We start from the raw sequence: 22,560 nt of genomic DNA, 5'->3' as shown, positions 1-22,560 counted from the left end.
TTTATTCCTGTGATGGCAAAGTTTTTAGCAACCATTAAGTTACGTTCACACCAAGAAAGATATCGTTTTATCGCATTAATACTCGAGCTCTTTAAAGCAAGATTGATTCTGATTGGCTATCAATGTTTTTATCGTTCACCTGCTTGAAAAAAAAAGTCCAACGATATCTTTTCTCTGTGCCGTTATCATTGCTTTTTATATTTATTTAGAACTATCTTTATCATCATAGTTATCGTCTTTGGTGTCACATGACCTTTCGGAAGTATTTCTAATATGCTGATTTGGTGCTCAAGAAATATTTTTATTCATTTGAATTAAATTTATTATTAGTTTTATCAATGTTGAAAACTACGGAAGAGAATTAGGGCCAAGCAATAATAAAAAAAAATAAAACCATCTCGAGACCAACAAGTCATTATAATGCAAAATTAAACTTAAATTTCGAGACAGGAAGTCGAAATACAATCTTGAGAATAAACTCATTAAATTTCGAGAATAAAGTCATGTTTCGAAAATAAACTCGTTAAATTTTGAGAAAAAAGTCTAAATACAATCTTGAGAATAAATTCGTGTTTCAAGAAAAAACTCGTTAAATTTAGAGGGAAAAAAGTCTAAATACAATCTTGAGTAAAATTACAATATTTGAGAAACTACTTTAACATTTTATTCAGTATATTCTTTGAATAGAAAGTTCAAAATTTGTAAAACATGTCTTGACTGTCACTTTTAATGCATCCTTGCCGAATGAAAGTATTAATTTCAAGTAACCTTCCACTTGTGATCTAGTGTTGGTTTGCTTATAGCCCCCAACAATTGCATTTTTAAAAAAAAATATGACATTGATGGCGTCTGTAAACAATTTAACTTTAAATAAAAGTTTAAACTTCTACAATAGCAAGTAAATCAGTTCTCCTCAAGTTCACATGCGTCTTAGTGAAGTGATTGATCACATTACCCATCATATGGACATTTTAATCAGTATATCTGATGCTCGTGACATTCATTCGTTTAAAAGAACGGATATTGGTTTTATTTTATATAAGTGTCTGGGGACTACTGTACAGCAGCTTGTTCCATCTAAACCTCATATGCCAAATAAATATCTCCAGGTGAAGTCCGACCTCCTCGCAGTGAGAAGGCCGTCGCCGGCGCAGTCTATAGGTGTAGGAGCGAGCGTTCCTCTGCCGTCCACCAAGTGGGGAGCAGTTCCACCATAATCCCCCTTTCTCCGACTCGCTCTCTCTTTCCCCCGTGGTTCCATTCATATTCTAATCACAGCTTTCCCTTCTGCAGTTTGTAGGCACTCCATCAGAGCCCTCCCTGCCTCAGGCTCTACACTTTTACTTCCCTCTTTTGTGGCTGCGCTCTCCTCCCAGCACACTAAAATAAGGTTGCTTCAAGGAGAGCGACAAGGGGAGGGGGGTCCACCAAACTTTCTCTATCCAGTTTTGCCAACGGCCTATGAACTTTCTGGACTTTTGGTTTCAAAAGATGACGAGAAACATGTTTGCGTGAGACTTTTTTTTTTTTTGCACTGATATGAATTAACTCGTTCACGCTCCCGTTTCCAGACCGGCATCGCAGACATCAAAAAAGTTCTGCAATGGGCCAAAAAGTGGCCCTTGGATGGAGAACTTTAAAACTAAAGCAGCAGGGGCAGAGTTTGTATGTGCGTGTGAGGAGAGGGTACGAAAACGTATTAAATGCTATAATGGGAGACGGGGAGGCCACAGTGCTGGGATTGCGTAGATCTAAGCCTCTTTTTTTTTCGGGGAAGGGAGCTTTTCTTATTCAAAACAGCCCCACAAAAGACTTCCAGTGAGCCTTGCCACATCCCCATCTGACTCGAAGCCATTCATCAGCCTGCCGAGCCTATCAATGACATGTCCCCCATCAGGGCTCCTATAAAATCAGCCCCTTTCCCATGAAACATCAGCAAACATTTTGACGGCTCTGGCTTTTCCCCCGCTGGATCTCTGGAGTCTGTGACCCCCACCCCACCCGCTCCTACAACCCACACCCCCACCTCCATCAGCATCGCCACCCTCTCCACGGACCTCACATCTTATGCATCTCTACGACGGGCAGTTCTCTCGGAGAGACGGAGGGAGCTGAGGAGGGGGAGTCCAGCACGGAGCCATTTTCTCAGAGGAGCCCCTGGAACGTGCATGGGAAGAGGATGCATTGTGGGCTGCTGGAAGAGCCTGACATGGATTCCACAGGTTGGTTCCTGCTGCACCGCCGAGACATTGGGACGCCTGGGATCTGGGCTCTTTTGGAACGCGAAACGGGCCTTGGGATTTTGAGACATGAGATTGGCATCAGAAAAAGTTATTTAACCTTTCGTCAGGGAAGCTCTTGAATCTAGTACACCAAGAGATAAGTTGGCGCGTGTTTTTTTTTTTTTTTTTTTTTGGCCCCCCCCGGATGGGTGTGCTTCTGCTGAGAATATGGTTTTACACCGATTTGGGACTATGTAAAGTGGACGGCGTTTTTACGGAGTAGCAATATGACCTTAAATTGAGACTAAACTCATGCAAGGTCACAGATCTGAGTTTGTTGTCCAGTTTAAACGTTGTTGTTGTTGTTTTGGTTTTTTAATGATGCACCTGCTCAAGCTAAGTTTTGACTTGAGTCAAAACTGCACTTGATACTATTGGTAAATATAATTGCATGTCCTGAAGGTATAAATTGCAAAGGCAATGTTATTTCGAATATTTCTAGAAGTAGTTTAACCACCAAATGTGTCAATTCTACACTCCTCGTGGCTTCAAAAAGCAGTGTTACCCATCGTTCAATTTTGTTTAATGCAGTCGTTTTGTGAGAATGTTTTTAAATTATTAGCCATTTTGGATACTCCTTTCCATCCTGATATTCAGCGCATGATTATTAATGATCTCAGATCAGTCTCGGCTTTAGATTGGATTTAATCCAATTATTTAGAGAACTACTTAAACTGTTCACAGAGCAAATGATTCAATTACAGACTGAAAATCTGATCTCAACTGACTATGAGACGAGACTGACAGATGAATTAGATTCTGATGGGACAAATGAGATTTGTTGAGCTTCATAACAGCTGCAGTATAATAATAATACGTTTTCATTTAAATTAAAAAAAATGCCAGCAAAATTAAAAATGATCATTTGGTTTTTCAAATGCATGTTAATACTTGAAATAGTTTATACAGCCTGTTGTAGCCTTTTAAAAATAACTTTTTTACATAAAAGGAATATTTTACATTAAGTAAATTGAACTTGTTTATATTTTTCTCCGTCTCATTGCTGGTTTATTTTACCTAAAAAGTGTGATCTCAGAAAATCCAAAGCCTGTCAATAATTGTCACACACACAAAAAAATGAATACTTGAGGGAAATTTAATTTCCTAGTTTGTAAAAGCACAGAAGTTTGTTCATAACTTTAACAATTAATTTAGTGATCAAAAAATATATCATAGCTCCTTAGCATTTTGTAATGTAATAAGCTATTTTTAAAACACCTGCTTGTTTTTTTTTCTTGCTTTTTGAAACTATGAGGATTTGATTATTATGATAGGAAATTAGCAAATTAGAGCATTTAACTTGCTACCAAACTATGATCTCCATAATCCATTCAGTCAAGAATGTAGATTTTATGTTATTAGTAATTTCATCAAGTGCAAATTTGCCTCACTGAATGTATATTTTAATCAAGTCAAAAGTACATCTCAATTTTTTGTCTGAAGGCTGTCAAATAACTTATCCAAACAACTGTTGAGTATCATAACTTTCTCCATAACTTCAGCCGCGTCATGAAGCATCATTAGGCTATTGGTTGCCCAGTGACTCGCAGCCGATGCTATAACTGTTGTCATGGCCACTGCAGGAAAACATGTTTGACTTACGTTCGAATCGAATTAAAAGTGTTTCAGTCTTGTGATGTAAGGACACCAGTCGGCTTACTTACATAGCATAAATGAGAATGGCGCTAAAAAGGTTCTATTATGACGACACAGGCACAGCAATGGAGGAACGGCGAGCGCGCAGAATCAATTGAGCGTGCGCGCGCCTGTAATTCGCCTCGGGAACAATGAAGGATTCCTGCAGTTCTGCTGAAAACATTTCAAATAGAATCCCAGCTGCCCAAAGATCCGCACAATCGATTATAATTGAATTGCCCCGTCATTATTATGCCCCGGCCTCAACTCTTTAAGCAGTGGCTGCAACGCAACCACGTTTTCTAATGTTTATTGCACTCGTCTACAAACTGAAAGTTAATGTAGCCTATCTATAGCATATACTGTGGAATTTAAAATTAAAAAAGTTCAACACATTCACAAAACATTTCAAAATATTAGGGGAAAAAACGAAATAAGACGAATTGGCCTAACGTTAGTTCTGTGTTTAGGCACCACGGCGTGGTTGCACCTGTTGCCTCTGCCGATGGGAATAGCCTTGATAAATCATTATGCTAAATATAGGCTTTGTTAAATAAGTAAATAAAAATGGAATTGAAAAAAGGCCAAATTAGATTGCTAAAACTTTGTTTCGTTTCGCCCACTGTTTAAAACATTTTTTTTTTAATCTAAAAATTAATAAATAAACAAGAGGACGTGCCGGGCCTACGAGAAGACAGCCGTATGCCTACGATAAAAAGGAATAATGTAAAAAATAATATTTCCCCCCCCCCCCCTCTTTTTGCAGAGAGCTGGATTGAAAGATGTCTGAACGAAAGCGAGAGCAAGCGCTTTTCCAGCCACTCTTCAATTGGAAACATGTCCAACGACGAAAGTAAGTAGCCTAATGTATCGTCATGAATAAATTAAATCAGAATAGACTGCATGAAACATGAATAATTCTGCTCAGAGAGAACATAATGTGAAGGTTAACAGTGACAAAATCTTTCAAAAGGAAAAAATATATATAGGCTACTGTATATAAATTTTGATATACAGTCTACATATATTGCATTAGCCTATGTATAATTTATTTATTTTATTACTAATTCTAATTGTTGTTGTTCTTATGATAAAAGACGAAGAGAAGGAAAATAACCGAGCATCCAAGCCACATTCAACACCTGCCACATTACAATGGTGAGTCTAATTTACACCAGAAATGTACATCACTTATTTTCATCTTTACCACTGCCGCACACAAAGTTGAATTCTTGAAAATTCTAGAAAATGATGAATATAGTAATTCACTTTTATACTTTAAATGCCATCCAGTAGGAGCAAAATGCTTCAGTGTGAGGGAAAACTCCTCCTTGGGTTTGAGATACGCTATTTTGTGTATAGTTTCAGGGCTCCATTTTGTAAAATATGACACATACAATTGCGTGCTTTATAATTTTCAAATAAATCATTCACTTGTCTAGGAATTCTATATCATAAAACAGCAGTTGAATTTCCAAATGTCATGTTTGCAGTCCTGCTGTTTGTAAGTTGTCGGTTTCAAGTATCAGAAAGGCGAACAGACTTACAACCTCACAGAGAAAGACTTTACATTTCAAATTGCACATTGAATGTTCAGTCAAAAATATGGCAAACAAAACTAAACTCAAATGAACCTCTCCATTTTCAATTTTCTCTCATTTGAAATACTTTTTATTACAATTAAGTTAAATTGATACTGTTAAACTTGAACTACATTATTACACAAAAACAATTAACCTGTTAACTGTCACCCCCCCTTTTTTGAATAGACATGAAAATGCACATTTCGAACTTAAATGGTTGTAATTCAAGAATGCTTTGGAATATAGACATATGATTGGTCTTGTTTTAAAGAAGACATTTGGCAGATTTTTGTAGAAGTGAAATAAATTAAGAAAGTGAAACAGAAAAAAAGTTATAGAAGTTAGAGTTTATGGAAATGTACAATGTAAAAATATTAATTATTCATATTTTACATAAAATATATATTTTCAAAACCTGGGCTACTCTAAAATGGTAGAAAGATCAAAGCCAAAAATCTGAACAAGTTGTGTTTCAAATTTTAGGTTGATACCTCAAAAAATGAGCTTTCAGTAAGATTTTGTTTGAGCGCAGTACCCAACTTTTTCACTAGGGCACAATCAGACTCCATTACTGCCCATATAAGGGCGTCTGCATTTCCATTCATGTTTTGAGTGATATAAACCATTATTTTCACAATTTTCATACAATTTCTGAAGTAGAGATCCTATTCAGGAGTAGCATGGGAAGTTTGGCAGATTTTGATATGAATTGAACCTCTAAGAAACACATACAAAGAACACGCATGTAAGTCATAGCTAGCTGCCACGTCACAAATGGTGAATTTATTTTTTTTTTCTTGATATTTTAAACTTTTCAGACCTTTTTTTTCCAAAATAATTGAATGGATTCTATCTTTTGAACTTTTGGCATGAAAACAAACTGAGGTATCTACCATTTTTTCATGATTTTTCATGTTTATTGCTATTTTAAAACAAAGGTCTGAACACGCCTTATGAGTATGAAAATATTCTTGTTTTATATTGATAAATTATGGCTCCTCTGTAATATATTTTGAAAATCAGTCACCAAATATGGAAACTAGAGATTGTAAGCTTTCAAATGATATATAGTTTGTCAATATTATTTAAGGTATTTACTAAGATATTATTGTTGTAAAAATATAGTGGCAAACGTCCCACCTGTGGGACGGTGACAGTTAAGTGGTTAACCAAATTTTTTCACGTTGACCCATTGCTTGAAGATCCCTCCAGTACACACAGTAATATTTGTTTTAGAACCGCAGAACTGCCTCCCTCCCGAGTTTATTTAACATTGACTTCTGATGTGTAGACCCTAGTTTTCTATGTGCGCTGACCTAACTGTGTTCTCGTTAGGTTGGAGGAGAACTATGAGATCGCAGAGGGTGTTTGTATTCCTCGCAGTGCACTGTACATGCATTACTTGGACTTCTGCGAGAAACTTGATTCTCAGCCGGTCAACGCTGCAAGCTTCGGGAAGGTATGTGTTTAATACAGTGATGAAATCAAATATTCTGTCTTTGATGAGGAAATCAAATGTAAAAACACATAGTTTTCTCTTATCAAAGGTCCTATAAAAATGCATGTTCACTTGAAAGAGGAAGGAATACATCTGTTACAAAAAAACAAAAAAAAGAAAAGCATTACATAATACTGGGTATTATGAAGAGCCACAGCCAGTGGTCTTTTCTTACACCTCTTCTGCAAACTCATAGCTGGACAATAAAAACAATGAACATGTTCACCCTTGTTCCCACAACCCCTCAACCCACCTACTCATATAGCCACCCCCCGACACCCTTGTCCCGCTCCCCCGGGTCCTGTCGGAGGATATTGAAAAAGAGAGGGGGCCTGGATTAATGTGTAATTAAAGGAAATTTGGAAGGGTGAGATGTTGCGGAATGTTAGATCAGTGGCTGGAGCAGCGTGGGGTGTCCTTTAGGAAGGCTTCATTGATTCAGGACAAAAAAGAGAGAGAGAGCTGGACCTGCCTCCCTGTCTGCTCATTTATCAAGCCAAGCCTGACAGAAACTTCACAGCTTGGCCTCTTTTTTCATCCCGCACAATAGAGAGCTTCACTGTTTGCAAAGTTTTCTGCACCAGGAGCTGGACCAAGGAGCTCATGGACAAAAAGCAGAGAGAAAAAGAAAGATTGGCCAGAAAAGAAATGTCAGTGGACATGTATGAATCGAACAAGATGATTGAGAAGATATTTTTTTGTCGTAGTTGTTACAGATAACACACTGATGTCACCAAAAGCTCTGAAAAGTTTCATGCGTGTGTGTGTGTGTGTGTGTTTTACAGATAATAAGACAACAGTTTCCTCAGTTAACCACACGGAGACTAGGAACGAGGGGCCAATCGAAGTAAGTTCCTTCTCCAATATTATAGACCTTTTCTAACTTTTTACATTTATCATATCACTTTAAATATGTTTTGTCAAGTTGATGACAATCTGAAACTGAGCCAAGTGGAGTCAATATCACTTCCAATAACTAATGATTAATTTGCAAAGTTTTATTTCCCCGCCCTTATCTATCCACCCTTATGTTGCTCCAAACTAAAAAAAAAATCCTGTGAAATAAGTGTTTTAAAAAATGTATTTATAATTTATTTGAAAAAAAAAAATGTTTGAAGATTACATTTTTAAAAATGAAGGAAGTCTCTAATGTCCGCCAAGATTGCATTTATTTGATTAAAAAAATGCAGTAATAACAGTAATATTGTGAAATATGATGACTATTTAATAGTTAATGTTTTCCTTTTTAACATAAGATGCAATTTATTCCTGTAATGGCAAAGCTGAATTTTGAGCAATTTTCTGATCTAAATGTATTATATATAAATTACATTTTAAAGCATGTTACAATAGAAAATATTTATTTTAAATCAGATTTCACAATAGTACTGTTTTTACAGTATTTTTCTATATTTATATATAGAAATAAATGTAGAAATGCAGCCATGGTGAGCATTATATATATATATATATATATATATATGTTACTTGGGCCTGTTAAAAAACAGTTATTAGGATCTTGGTCATTGAAAGACATATTGCCATTTACAAAGAAATGTATAAAAAGAAATGAACACTGTCACAAATCTACTTTAGACTTTGAACACTTTTTACACTGTAAAAAAATATTTTTTCGTTGGTCAAATCAACTTAAATCATTCAGATAACATAATATTTTAAGTTATTAAATCAATCACCTTCATTGTATTAACTCAATTTTTCCATTTCAATTAACTTAATTTTTTAAGTTAAACCAACAATATTTTTTTTACAGCTCATATATAATCTCCATCCTGCCACTCAATTGTCCCTCTTAGGTATCACTACTATGGAATCGCTGTGAAGGAGAGCTCCCAGTACTACGATGTGATGTACTCTAAAAAGGGCGCTGCGTGGGTGAACGAGACGGGCAAGAAAGAGGTCACCAAACAGACAGTGGCGTATTCACCGCGCTCCAAGCTGGGCACTCTCCTGCCAGACTTTCCAAATGTCAAAGACTTAAATCTGCCTGCCAGTCTGCCAGAAGAGAAGGTAAACAGATCACTAAAACCTCTAACTGCTAACCTCCAACTCCAACCCCCCCTTCTCCCTCCTCCTGCCCGCTACCCACCCCTCTAGATCCTGCTTTCATGTGTCAGGCGGACCTTCCCTGGGCCTGGATTTAGATGAGGACCTGGAGGATTTATGTGTTGGTTCCTAGCGAACTCTTAATCTTTCGAGTAGATAATAAGATCTCGCATCGGACAAAGGACGGGCACTAGCTGTCTCGCTTTAAAAAGGTGCCTGTAATTTTAAATGGTTTGTGAGTTTCTGATCTTTAAAGCCTCTTTTCATACACTGGTTTGGCAAGACCTTGTAAATAGGCATTGTTCGTGAAAGCAGCTTTTTTTTTGTTGTTTGGTATTTGTATCCTCTTTCTTATAGTGTTAGAGGCTTTTAGTGTCTTATTAATGCATGACCATGAGTCAGGAATGAATTTGGTATGACATCATTAACCAAGCGTTTCGTTGAATTAGTCTCTGTGGGAAAGTATTATAAATGGGTCGTTTAAATGGGCTTTTTTTCTCTACAAGGTCTCAACCTTTATCATGATGTACAGAACTCACTGTCAGAGAATATTGGATACTGTCATACGAGCCAACTTCGATGAGGTTTGACATTTCTTTTTTTGTCTTTTTTTTTTAGTTGCATGCATGCATTAATATGCTTTGAATTATGTTTACCATATTTGAAGTATGGTTTCCACAAGAAAATGCTTTCCTCATTTTTTATCACAATGTTTATTTGTTTGTGTATATGCATAGGTCCAGAGCTTCCTGTTGCACTTTTGGCAGGGCATGCCGCCCCACATGCTCCCTGTCCTGGGCTCTTCTACAGTGGTGAATATAGTGGGGGTTTGTGACTCTATTTTGTACAAGGCCATCTCAGGAGTCCTCATGCCCACCGTCCTACAGGCTCTACCTGACAGGTGACTCCCATCCCTGCCTATTTTGATTTAGTTAAAAAAGCAACACATTCTCATCCCAAGACGTCATCTAACTGACACTTTTGACCATACGTCAACATCCGACGTTTTAGGGTGCCCTTTAACGTCAGTTAGATGACGCTATCCTAGGGCGTCATCTAACTGATGCTTTACCTTTAGCGTCAGTTAGATTACGGGGTAGGTTTAGGTCTGGGGTAGGGTTAGGATTAGATAGCGTCATCTAACTGACGTTAAAGGGTGCCCTAAAACGTCGGATGTTGACGTATGGTCAAAAGCGTCAGTTAGATGACGTCTTGGGATGAGAACGGGCTAAAAAAAAGTGTAGAACTAAAGAAAATGCTGCATTTCCTGGCATAATTCTGGGTGGAAGGGTGGTATAAGTCAAACCATACCAAGTACCGTTACCTCAAAGCGAGAATTACTCCATTACAAGTCACCAATTCCAATACGACTTAAGTAAAAGTCTTAGTATCTGATTTTAACAGTGCTTACTCATACTGAATGTAGGCTCAAAGATTCTCTAGTCCTCAACACATTAGAGACATGCCAGTGAAAATCAAGACACAGTTGATTTGTGAGGAGAGCAATCACATTTTTATCTTCTAAGAAACCTCAAAATTGCACTAAATCAAGGTTGACAACGTCTACAAACACTCTCAAGTCTCAGTTAAGCTCAAGAATTCAAAAAGGGCTCAAGTAAACTAATATCCCTCAAAAAGGTCTCTTCAATATAACGGATAAATAATAATGTTAAGTAAAATGAATGGTCAAAGGCTGCTTGCACTGGACTTTGGTTTCGGCCTCATCACCAGTTAAAGTCACATCCTTATCTCATATATGAAACACCTGCGATTCACAAATACCTACTTATGCTAATGCACTCACATTCACTTAGAGTAGCCATGTTGAAAAAATTGGTTAAAGGTGCTCTAAGCGATTTTTTTATATACAGCAAACATCTCCTCAATATCCGCTTGCTGCATGTCCCCTAAACACACTGTAAAAAAATGCGGTCTATGCAGAAAACCCAGGCTCCACAAATGGCAGCAAAAACAAACTGCGGCAACCCGCTCCATGAAACATAACAAACTATTCCAGCCAATAACTGACAAGAAGGCCCTGGGGGTGGGGTTTGGGGGGGTCAGTGGAGGAGTAGTCAGGAGGAGGGAGGGTGTATCTAGCCTCCATTTTGTTTGAAAATACTTTTAACGTCAACAAGAAGTCACGTCACCCGACATCGCTTAGAGCACCTTTAAAAACGCACACGATATAATACCTTCAAAGCCGTGTAGATGGCAATATCTCTTCTTTTGTAGGAAAAATAAACTGCTGCAGAAAATGTTAGGTGTACATTTTAATGAGAAATTGCATTATTCATTACAGATATATTAGAGTAAAGAGTACAAATACTGTTAAAAAAAATTAAGTCATTTATAGAGTAAAAGTTGCTAATATATTTGATACTCCGTAAAACTACAAAGTAGCCAAAAAGTACAATTAACATTTACCTGAATACTTTACATCACTGGAAAGTGGTTATTAAATTAGAAAAAGAAAAATTGTGACAGAACTTGAGTTTATTTATTGGAACTGGATTAAGAAAAGCTCTAGCCTACCTATATGAGTGGATGGAGGGGGGAATTTGGCTAAGTAAGAGGGTTTTGGTGGCAAAAGTGAAGAAACATCACATTTTAATATCAAATAATTTGTTAAGATTATGAATATTTTTACTCGCATATTATATATGATGCTATATTCTCACATTCTACATCATCAGAATTGCCTCAGTGCTGATTGATAAGTCCAAGCCTTGAGACTTTTTTCTTTAGTCAAATAGACTTTTGTCTTCAAGCTATAAATACCTTTAATACTATTTCCACAGAGATCATGCCAGCATTGCATATCTAACTTTTGCGTCAGGGTAATTAACTTAGCAGATTACCTTTCAATGACGCATTACAAGAGGTGAAAAAAGTCATTGCGTCAGAGCATTCTTTGTGTAATTAACATTTATGTCCTTGTTTATGTGTTTCGATAATGCAGCCTCACTCAGGTGATCAGGAAGTTTGCCAAGCAGCTGGACGAGTGGCTGAAGGTGGCATTACATGACCTGCCTGAGAACTTGCGCAACATAAAGTTTGAATGTAGGTGCCAAATATATTCAATAGTCTCAAAAACATCACAATGAACTTTGCTAGTATTCTAAGGCTACTTTTTTTTTAAATTCTCAGTGTCAAGAAGATTTTCCCAGATACTTAAACGACAAACATCATTAAACCATCTCTGTCAGGTATACAGCAGGTTTATGTTTAGTATTTAACTTTTTGCAAATGTCTATGATCAATCATACTGCAGGGAGCAATTTTAATTAAAATCTTGATCTTGCAGGCCTCTCGGACGGTGATCCACAGTGCAGACATCACCTTTCAAATGCTTGAAGACTGGAGGAACGTAGACCTCAACAGCATCACTAAACAGACTCTTTATACAATGGAAGACTCCAGAGAGGACGAGAGGAGACTTATCATCCATTGTAAGGAATAGTGGTGCATTTCATGAAAAAGTATCAGATAAGACATAGCCGGACTGATTTAGATTTATTCATTAGTGTGTCTGTACACCACATGCAGTGTATTTGCTGCAGAATCACATGCAGCGCTGTGTTAAAATCCCCACTGGTTTACGTTTCGGATTCCACACAGTAGCTGTCAACCAGAGCTGAATCATTCCCACGACCATGAGCGTCGAGCTTTAACCACAGACACTGAGAGGTTAACCCTCACAGTTTGACACCCCGAGGAGCATTTCAAATTCATTTCAGCGTCAACCTCTCACATGACTGATCAGGTCAAAGTTCAAAGATTCTGTCATGTCATCCTCAAAAGAGGATTCTGAGCTCCTCTTCCTACAATTCATACGGAGGTCTCAAATCTGTGCCAATTGCATTTTTGTAATTATAGATTAGCAATTAAAATGGAATTTGACCAATTTGAGAAATGCATTCTTCAAAAAAGAAATGTGTTTTTAATCTCTCAAACTCTTTTCTGTTGTTTTTCAAAGTGTATCAAGAATTTGACAGACTGCTGGAGGACCAGTCCCCTATTGAAGCCTACATCGAGTGGCTGGACTCTATGGTGGAGAGATGTGTCGTGAGGGTACGTGATTTCCCCAAGTGCAACATGTTCCTGGATCATCATCTTTGTTGATCCTGGAGCAACCAATCAGATTTGAGGGACAAGTTTTCAGTTTATGTCAACTTTAAGCTTACAACTAGGGTTAGCTGCTTCTACGTCAGTGTTATCTTCCCATCATTTCCCTTTGATTTTAGGGATAATGAGTAGGATTAGGTTAGGTGTAGGGATAGGGTTGGGAGGGACTACATTTTCAGACAGGAATGTTGTTCCTAGATCAACAAAATACGTTGACCTGGGAAAATCCGGCTTGATTTTTACTCTACTACAGTATGATGATCCTATACAGTAATTAGATATCTATTTGTTTAGCTAAAATATAGGCCTATACAATTATGTGAATATGAATAAAAAAAACCTATACCTTTTGGGGTCGGTAATATTTTTTTAATGTTTTTGAAAGAAGTCTTTCTCTAGGTTTCATTTGATTGATCAAAGTTAGAGTAAAACAGTAATAATGTGAAATATTATCACTATTCAAAACATTTGCTTTCTAAAATATAATTTTAGTATCGTTTTCAGCATAATTACTCCAGTTTTCAGTGTCACATAATCCGGAAATCATTCTAATATGCTGATATGGTGCTCAAGACAAATTTGTTATTATTGTCAATGCTCAAAACTGTATATATATACAGTACATATTTATGGATGTATCATTTAGAAATTTCAACAGAAATATAATCAAGAATTGTCATTAGACTGTTTTTATGTTCTTATAACAGAGTTTACAGGTGTCCAACCCATGCAACTCTAAATGCCGTCACAACATACTTAAGGCCTATCGTGATGCAATCCCCCAACTTAATGATGTCTTCATGGCCCCTTTTTGTGGGGCCTCAATTATAGTCCAGATATGGGCTTGTAAATGTGGTTGCCATGGGAACTTATACTACCTACCAGACAATAGTTCAATGGGAGGGTGTTTCCTTAGGGGCAAATCAAATAGTTGACTTGTTGACGTGTTTTTCGTACTTAGGGGTTAGGCCCCAGTATGGACCCAAAGGTTAAGGCCCCTGTGCCTTCCCCCAGGCTTTTCTAATGGTAATACTCCCTTTAGGTGGCGGGGAAGAGACCCGGATGCCTGAAGAGGGTAGCTCAGCAGTTCCTGCTCATGTGGTCATGTTTCGGGACCAGAGTTATCCGGGATATGACGCTGCATAGTGCACCCAGCTTCGGTGAGTCTAGCTGCACCGTTTTGTCACAACAATCATGCAATTAGAAAGAGTTGAAAGTACTTCTTACTGATTTTATTTGTTTGGAAGCTTGAGTTTTTCAGGTTAGCTCAAAGTTTCTCAATCCACAACACCAAGTGTCAACTTTTAACTAAGATGGCAGCTTTGTTAACTCTTGGCTTACACCATCTAGCCGTCTATGGCAAAGTTACTGAAAGAAGGGCCATAAAAGAGGTAAAAGCCCCCTCCCTGTCAGCTCTGTCTGTGAATATCAAAGGCACAGCTGGTTGCAGTGTTTTGATAATGCAGCTCCCTGTACAAAACAGCTAATTAACAAAGGCAAACCCCCACCAAGTCTTTCCCCCCTTCTTCCCATTTTATGACCGGGCAGTATTGCGCCCAGTCCGCTGAATAGCAGCCATGTTTATTATGCACATAGTGGCTGGAGTTGCTAACACAATGTGAGGATTGTACCATGCTCCTTATGAATTCTTTCCCCCATCTCATTCAGAAAATGGACTCAAAGCATCATATGCTTCAGTAACTCTGTAGATTTTATGCTTGGACCGCTAGTTTGGTTCTGACTTGCATTTGAGCTCAATAGTATTGCGCCAGTTAACAACGTCAAATCATTTTGATCTCTCAAAGCTCTCAGAGATTCAAATTCAAAATGCTTTATTGTAGTTGTCCACAAAGCCTTCAATTATTTCTTGTTTCAGACAGGTGAACTTGAATTGGTAGGAACTTTTGATGATAAATTGGATTCTTTATATTTCTAGGCTCATTCCATCTGATCCACCTCATGTTTGATGACTATGTACTATACTTGCTTGAGTCTCTGCACTGCCAAGAGAGAGCCAATGAACTGATGAGGGCTATGAAAGGAGAGGGTTCACCAGGTAAGATCGATTTGATACGAGCAATAGAGCTGATCTGTCATGACATCAAATTTGTAGACTAACACAGAAAGCTGGTTTGTCGTTAAAACAGGATTTTCATTAGTATGTAGTTTTTGAAGAGAGTTTTTATGTTTTGTTCTACAACATAAATGATACATAGTCAAACACAACTTAAATTTTGAAGTTGGAATTTCTTTTTAGTATAAGTCTATAAAGCCTGCTGTATCAAATTTAATACACACATTTCCAAGGCCTCTAAATTATCAACATAAACAAAATATAGCTGGAAAAACCTGTTGTACACAATCTTCTTCATATTCTGTCTCTACTGATTTTTTTAAGTAGATATTAGAATAACTTATGGCTTTTGAGGAATGCTTATTTATACGTCTCTCGATCGTCATTGTATTGCATTTCATTATATGAAAGAGCTTTGAGCTACAAAGCTTCGATCATAAAACTAAGCCTTTAAAAAATCATTTTACAAAGACAGATTTTATATGCATATTATGTAGAGTAAATAGTCTGCTATATTGTTATTGAGATCTCATTGATTTACATTACAAGCCATTAAAATTTCATATTGCTTTTTGGCCATATTAATAAATCAACAGCACAGAATTGCAAATTTTTGCTCTGCTTGGATCTCTGAATAACACACTGAAGTGTTTTTACTCCTCATGTATGAGCTACTATTAGCCATAAAAGCCTGAGTATCAAATATGATACTTAACAAAAAAACACACATGCTTTCTTTAAAAAAATAAAAATAAAACAAAATCTGACTATTATTTCGTGTCCAGCTTTACAGAATTAAAAGTAGCAATATATTGAAAACAATGGTTGCACAATTCAAACTCACGTCCTTTTGGTAGTTGTAGTCCTTGTTAGCTACTTGTTAGCTCTTTATATTCTAGATGCTGTAAATCAGCTTAATGCTAGATGATGGTTTTTGGTGATGATCTATCTGGTGAAAGAAATTGTCCAGCATTGTCTTTCTGGCTAAGCGGGGAACCATATTGGGCAATTCAGGTTAATTGGGACACTTAACAGCGTACCAATCACATCTGGTTAAGGTTGTTAAGATGTCTGCTGGGGCATCTTACACTAGCAAACCATCATCCAAAACATACATTGTGGTTATTGCAGCAGAGAAAATCTAAAACATTATGATAGTTTTCAAAATTGCAAAGATTTCTTAACATTTTAGGCTTTTGTTTTGGGCTACTACAGCAGATTCTGGGGAAGAGCAGATGCTGATAGGCTCCACCCCCACATCTACGTCACCTGGGCCCTACTCTCCTGCCAAGTCTGTTCACTCGGTGGGCGTACCAGCAGTAGGTTCCCCCAATTCAGTTCAGTCTCCGGAGTACACCAGCACACCAGCTACCACAGGTAAATGGTGACTCCGAACTGATTGCAACACTCATATCTTACATCACAGTATCACAGTACGAGGCCCATTCCATGCATTCAGTAAAACTGTATCTCACAGTAAGCTCATTTAATTAACACGTCAAACACGTTTCTTTGTATATGTATGTCTGTATGTGCCAGGAGCTGTTCAGTCATATACCTGGTCCCTTACATACACAGTGACAACCTCAGGTGGCAGCCCACCCGAGACCGGATCCCAGCTTTCCTGCATGAGAGGCGGACCCCCTCTACACAGCTCCTCCTCCACCCACAGGATGCCAGTTTACCCACATCGGGATGAGCATGGGTGAGCCCCCAAAATCAATGAGAAGATATTAAATGATGTTGCAAACAACATTACAGTATGGGTTATGAAATGTTTTTAGAGATTTGTACTCCATTTTCTCCAGGTATACTGGCAGCTATAATTACAGCAGCTACGCAAACCAGCACCATCATGCCATCCAGAGTCAGTACTCCAGTTTAACCCATGAACCAGGACTGCCCAGCCCTCTGCACTATTCCTCATACCACCGGACCTCCGCACAGGTCAGGCTCCTCCCTCTCAAAATCCTAAAATCATATTGTTTTAATATGATACTATTTAATTATAAACTTTCTGAACTATTTATAAAATATCATAAAACATGTGATTACAGAATATAGATTGATAATTTTCACAGTCTACTGCGACTCTACCCCTTCAATTTCGTCTGTGATGTCAATCAAAGTCACATTAGTTCAGTTAACACCCATTTTAACTTTACATAAGGGAAAAATATTAAATCAAATGAAATGATAGATCATAAATATGAGCCTAAAAGTAATCATTTTGACATAAAAAGTCAAAATTAGGCCATATTAATTACAAAATAACAAATCTCATCAATAACAAAATTGAGAAACGCTCAATTATAAGACAAAAACGCTCAATTATATATTATAAGATAAATTATAAGATAATATTTGTGGCATAAAATTGTTTTTTATGCCACAATTTAAACTTTTGATCTCATAATTATGATTTATAGTTGTCAAAATGTATATACTAAGCTATAATTCAAGATAAAATGTCGAAAGTTTGATAAACTAAGTTAAATTTTTGGCATAAAGACATAATTGACAAATATTCAACTTTTTATCTCATAATTATGACCTACAGTTGAATGTGATAATTATGACTTTTGAAATATTCAACTTATGACCTTTAGTTGTGTCATAATTCTGACTTTTAGTGACCTAATTCTGTATAAAACTTTTTATTAAAATTTTGACTTGTGTCAAAATTATTACTTTTTATGTCATAATTATAGTCAGAAAAGACGTATACATGCATTAATTGCATGTCCAATTTTCTGTGAGAAAACATTTTAGATGGGACTTAGGAATGAGTATTAAGACAGTAAACATAACAGATGGAAATGGGTGTGTATTCCCCAGTATTTGGTGTGGAAGTGTATTCCATCCTTTTCTAGTATTTAGTGTATTCTAGTCTCTTTTACTGGGTTTGTAACTGAGAGAAGAATACTTTGTACATATTGTGAATGTGAAAGGTGGTTGATGTATTACAGTCATTAGCATCTGAAATGTTCTTTTAACTGTTATCCACCGAGTTTTATGGATAGAGAATGCTTGCTTACCTCAGCACACACGGGGGTAAAAGTCTGAACTCCTCCTGATCAGAAATACTGGTCATTTAGCATATGTATTTAAAGTGTATTGACTTCTGAAAGAGAACAAAGGTGAAAAGGCTCAGTTAATTGTCTTTGTTAAACCTGCTGGGTTAAACTGCTGGGTGAAAGTTTGATGAAAACAACACTCGTTAAATCTCAAAATGATGCCGTTACTTTAGCCTGAATCAGCCAAAGCAACACTTTCCATGCAGATATTTATAAAAGGTCTGGATACTGGCCTGGAAAAGCCTTGTTTAAACATTAAAATTCCCTTGATGTCTGAGTCTTATTCAGGCCTTATGTAGTTGGAATACCAGATATTGACTATTTGAATTTTAAAGTGTATAATGAGTATTAGCCTATATATTTTTAATTTAGAAAGATGTGGAGTTTGAATAATGGAGTTAATGTTCTGGGTGCTAGTTTAAACTTTAAAAGAAAGACAGAAACAAAGACGGATAACTATGAGGTTTTTAATTATCAGATACTGGAAAACAGTTTGTCCGATCAGTTTAAAAAGATATAGCACACTAAGAACAGGCTGCAGGTCTGTGCCAAATTTAGTAGATGTAGCCTGAAAACTTTAGGAGAAGTTACACTAAATTGTGGACAAGCAAATGTACTAAGTGTATACAAAATTTACATGCTGCATGTTACTAGTTCCAAAACTGAGGGAATAGTTGAATGTTAAGTAGTCTTTATTGTGCTTGAGATTTAGAGAGTGTGAATAGTTGAATTCAATTGTTCAGTTGTGGATGGAGAGGAGTGGGTCTGGTCACATATATTGAAAGTCAAAGCGGGTGTGATGGTAATTTCCTGTCAAGAGCTCTCTGGTCCAGCCTGCCTTTGTAATGGGGGATCAGCTGGTCCTCAGAGTTCTCCTCCACACAGCGGATGCAGCCTCTGAAAAGTGGACCAGCTAGAGCCAAGAGAGCCACACACACATACTCACACACACCCAATGTCTTTCTACCATCGACTCAATGACCGTCTCAGACAACTCAACTAGTGGCCGGAAATCCAGATGGAAAAGCGTGTTTATTAAAATATTGTTATTCAATGGTCTCTTTTATCTGCATGAACAAGAGGTCCCCAAGCAACACATCTAGGTCTCTGACCCCGCCTGACTTTCTTTTCCGTGCCGCAGCCGTTCATAAAAGCTCTGACTGTGGACGGTTTCTATTTAGAGAGCACTTATAGATTTTTACTTCCACTTATTTTCCGTCAACTTAAAATGGATACAATGTCTACACTTTGTTCAAGAGAGCTACTCTGAAGGAGGCAATGGAGAGGAGACACATGGAGATTTTGTTGACTTCCCCAGAGAGAACAGATTGTTTTATATAGACATATCTTGAGCTGACATGCTCAGTTTTGTTTTTAGACTGTTACCCACAGCAACAAAAATACTGCTATGTTAAAGGAGTAGTTCACTTTAAAAAAAACTTTTGCTGATAATTTACTCACCCCCATGTCATCCAAGATATCCATGTCATTCGTTCTTCAGTCAAAAAGAAATTAAGGTTTTTGATGAAAACATTCCAGGATTTTTCTATATATAATGGATTTCAATAGGAACCAAACGGTTCAAGGTCCAAAAGACAGTTTCAAATGGCTTTAAACGGTTTCAGACGATGAATAAGGGTCTTATCAAGAGAAACGATCGCTCATTAATAAAAAAAAAGTTTAAGTTTTATAAGCTCAAATGGTCGCCTTGCTCGCCTCTTCTGTGTTGCGTGTTCGTGACTCTCCTGTTCAAACTCGTTTATCAAAATGAACAAATCTTTTCTCGAGTCAACTCGTTCATTTCGTTTGTTGAATGAACCAAATGACATGAAAAAAGATTTGTTCATTTTGATAAACGAGTTCGAACAGGAGAGTCACGAACGTGCATCACAGAACAGAGCAAGGCGACCATTTGAGCTTATAAAACGTAAACTTTTTTTTTTTAAAGAGCGATCGTTTCGCTTGATAAGACCCTTATTCATCGTCTGAAATCATTTAAAGCCCTTTGAACAGTTTGCACTGAAACTGTCTTTTGGACCTTGAACCGTTTGGTTCCCATTGAAGTCCATTATATGGAGAAAATTCCTGAAATGTTTTCATCAAAAATCTTACTTTCTTTTTGACTGAAGAAAGAATGACATGGACATCTTGGATGACATGGGGGTGAGTAAATTATCAGCAAAAGTTTTTTTCAAAGTGAACTACTCCTTTAACTTAGCTTTCTTATTTTATTTTACCAGTACAAATGATGGTGAATTGCTGCACTTGTAGTTGATTATTAGATAGTCTTGCATCATAATTTTAACAATAAAAAAAAAGCCAAAAAGGATTTATTGAATGCATTACATAGGGCATGAATTTATGTCCGTTTTAGCCAGTTGGTCCAAGTATTATACTTATCCAAACCTGTAAGAGTTTCTTTCTTCTGTTGAACACATACCGTCAATTGCCTCGTTACCAACATTCTTTAAAATGTCTTTTTTTGTGTGTTGCACAGAAGAAAGAAACTTATACAGGTTTGCAGAGGCGTAGAATTTAGTAGGGACCCTGGGGATGTGTCCCTACCAATATCCAGTGTCACTGATAGATTCCAATTAATAATTTCAATCAAAACTTAAAATATATTTATACATGGATGTCCCCATCCCCACCAATTTCAAAATCAAACATACGCCACTGCAGGTTTGGTAAAGTAAATGATGTCAAAATTTTCATTTTTGGGTGAACTGTCCCTTTAACAAAAAGGAAGATGAGGTGAATCGTTTATAGAATGCACAACATAAGTTGCTTGTGTTTTGTTGCAATGGTCCTCATGCATGTCTCTCTCTGATTTGCAGTATCCACTCAACAGCCAGATGTCCAGAATGGAGTCCTGTTTGATGAGTGGGTCTCCTCTTCTACACTCGAGCCCTGTGACCCCTCGTTGGCCAGACGTGCCCTCAGCCAACAGCTGTTACACCAGCCCCGCAGTCCACACTTCACGCTACTCCACCGGAGACATGTACTCCCCTCTGGCCCCACGCAGGAACTCTGAATATGAGCATGTGCAACATTTTCCAGGATTTGCCTATATCAATGGGGAGGCCACGACTGGGTGGGCAAAATGATTGTACACTTCCGAGAGTCTTCGTCCAAGATAACAGATGTCTGCGCGTGGAAAGCTGAACAGATAAAACAGCAGCCGCCAATATTTAACCTTATTACAGAGAATGTATTTGAGTGGAAAGGACATTGTGTCAGAGATGTTATTGGTGTGGTCAGTGTTTACAGTGTAAGCTGCCAATGAAACTCTTTTCGAATCTCAATCATTGTGTGAGTGCAAAAAGGCAGTGTCCCAGTTGTGCCTTTCCTTGCCTTTTCTCATTTATCTCTATAAACATTATAGACCAGTACTGCCATTTACTGTGCAAAAATTTTGTTCGCTGACCTAGTTTCAGTGTAAAAATGCGCACCTCACAGGATTCTGTCACCACAGGTTGGGTGTTTGACGTCAATGGATCTGTAACAATACCACAGGGTTTTGTTTTTCACTGCCACTGTCAACATGAAAGTGTGCTGCTTTCCTAGCATAACCCATTCTCAGCACCAAGAAGAAATGCCTTAATATTTCACTTCAGAACGCCCTATTGGCCAGCTGCCAGGTTGCGGACGTCATAGGAGTCTAAACAAATAAGGGCAACTCACATGAGTACTTGTTGCATGCGAATGTGAACATAAGATTTCTCATATTACACAAATGCAGAATTATCCCAGTGTGATCCTGGGAGAATATTAGAGATCTTTTCTGTAGCTTTGTAACATTGTGTCCCTTTGCATTGTTTATCTGTGTTTGACCTGTATATCCAGTTTTGTATGATTTAGGAAACCGAAAAGTGTTAACCTAGGTTTGTGTGTTTTTGAATGCACTCAAAGGTACTGTGGACCTATTACCCTATGGGTAGGAATAAAACGGAAAGAATATGAAAATGTAACATTTATTATCTTTAGTCACTTTCTCTTGTAAATAAAAGCACTCAGTAACTTCTGTGGTGACAGCTGTTACTTAAATGATATATGTGGAATTATTTGTTGCCACATAAAGATTTTTTAAAACCCAGTTTGGATTGTCTTTTTTATTATTATTATTATTTATTTTTTTATTTTTTTTACTTAAAATGTCTATTGTGTTTTAAATATATATATTAAGAAATTCATTATACATATTTAGCTTTAAATT

General features: G+C 37.2%; 1 protein-coding gene across 2 annotated transcripts; it reads left to right on the top strand.

Moving 5' to 3' along the window:
* The first annotated feature begins 653 nt into the window (after nucleotides 1–653).
* On the top strand, nucleotides 654–22,440 carry rfx4 (regulatory factor X, 4). 2 transcript variants are annotated; one of them, XM_039650571.2, is made up of 18 exons: nucleotides 654–2,222; nucleotides 4,684–4,770; nucleotides 5,015–5,075; nucleotides 6,836–6,959; nucleotides 7,784–7,845; nucleotides 8,816–9,029; nucleotides 9,572–9,649; nucleotides 9,803–9,966; nucleotides 12,028–12,128; nucleotides 12,216–12,274; nucleotides 12,373–12,517; nucleotides 13,045–13,139; nucleotides 14,236–14,353; nucleotides 15,130–15,249; nucleotides 16,483–16,644; nucleotides 16,846–16,972; nucleotides 17,076–17,214; nucleotides 21,182–22,440. In XM_039650571.2, the coding sequence occupies exons 1-18, from the start codon at nucleotides 2,180–2,182 to the stop codon at nucleotides 21,449–21,451; spliced, it is 2,169 nt and encodes a 722-aa protein (XP_039506505.1). In that variant the 5' UTR covers nucleotides 654–2,179; the 3' UTR covers nucleotides 21,452–22,440. The 2 variants fall into 2 exon arrangements, with proteins under 2 accessions (XP_039506505.1, XP_039506504.1); XM_039650570.2 differs by having other exon boundaries at nucleotides 655–2,222; nucleotides 16,807–16,972.
* The last annotated feature ends 120 nt before the right edge of the window (nucleotides 22,441–22,560 follow it).

The sequence above is a fragment of the Pimephales promelas genome, chromosome 10 (assembly GCF_988280905.1).
Source record: "Pimephales promelas chromosome 10, fPimPro1.hap1.1, whole genome shotgun sequence".
In the NCBI taxonomy this organism is placed as follows: Eukaryota; Metazoa; Chordata; class Actinopteri; order Cypriniformes; family Leuciscidae; genus Pimephales; species Pimephales promelas.
Note: the sequence above shows the minus strand (reverse complement) of the source record. Positions and strands in the feature narration are given on the sequence as shown.

Excerpts from the sequence above, each read along its gene's own strand:
- rfx4 (XM_039650570.2), top strand. The coding sequence starts at position 2,180 with ATGCATTGTGGGCTGCTGGAAGAGCCTGACATGGATTCCACAG. Across the intron at positions 9,030-9,571 it reads CCAGTCTGCCAGAAGAGAAG|GTCTCAACCTTTATCATGAT; the intron begins GTAAACAGATCA and ends TTTCTCTACAAG. Across the intron at positions 16,973-17,075 it reads CCACATCGGGATGAGCATGG|GTATACTGGCAGCTATAATT; the intron begins GTGAGCCCCCAA and ends CATTTTCTCCAG.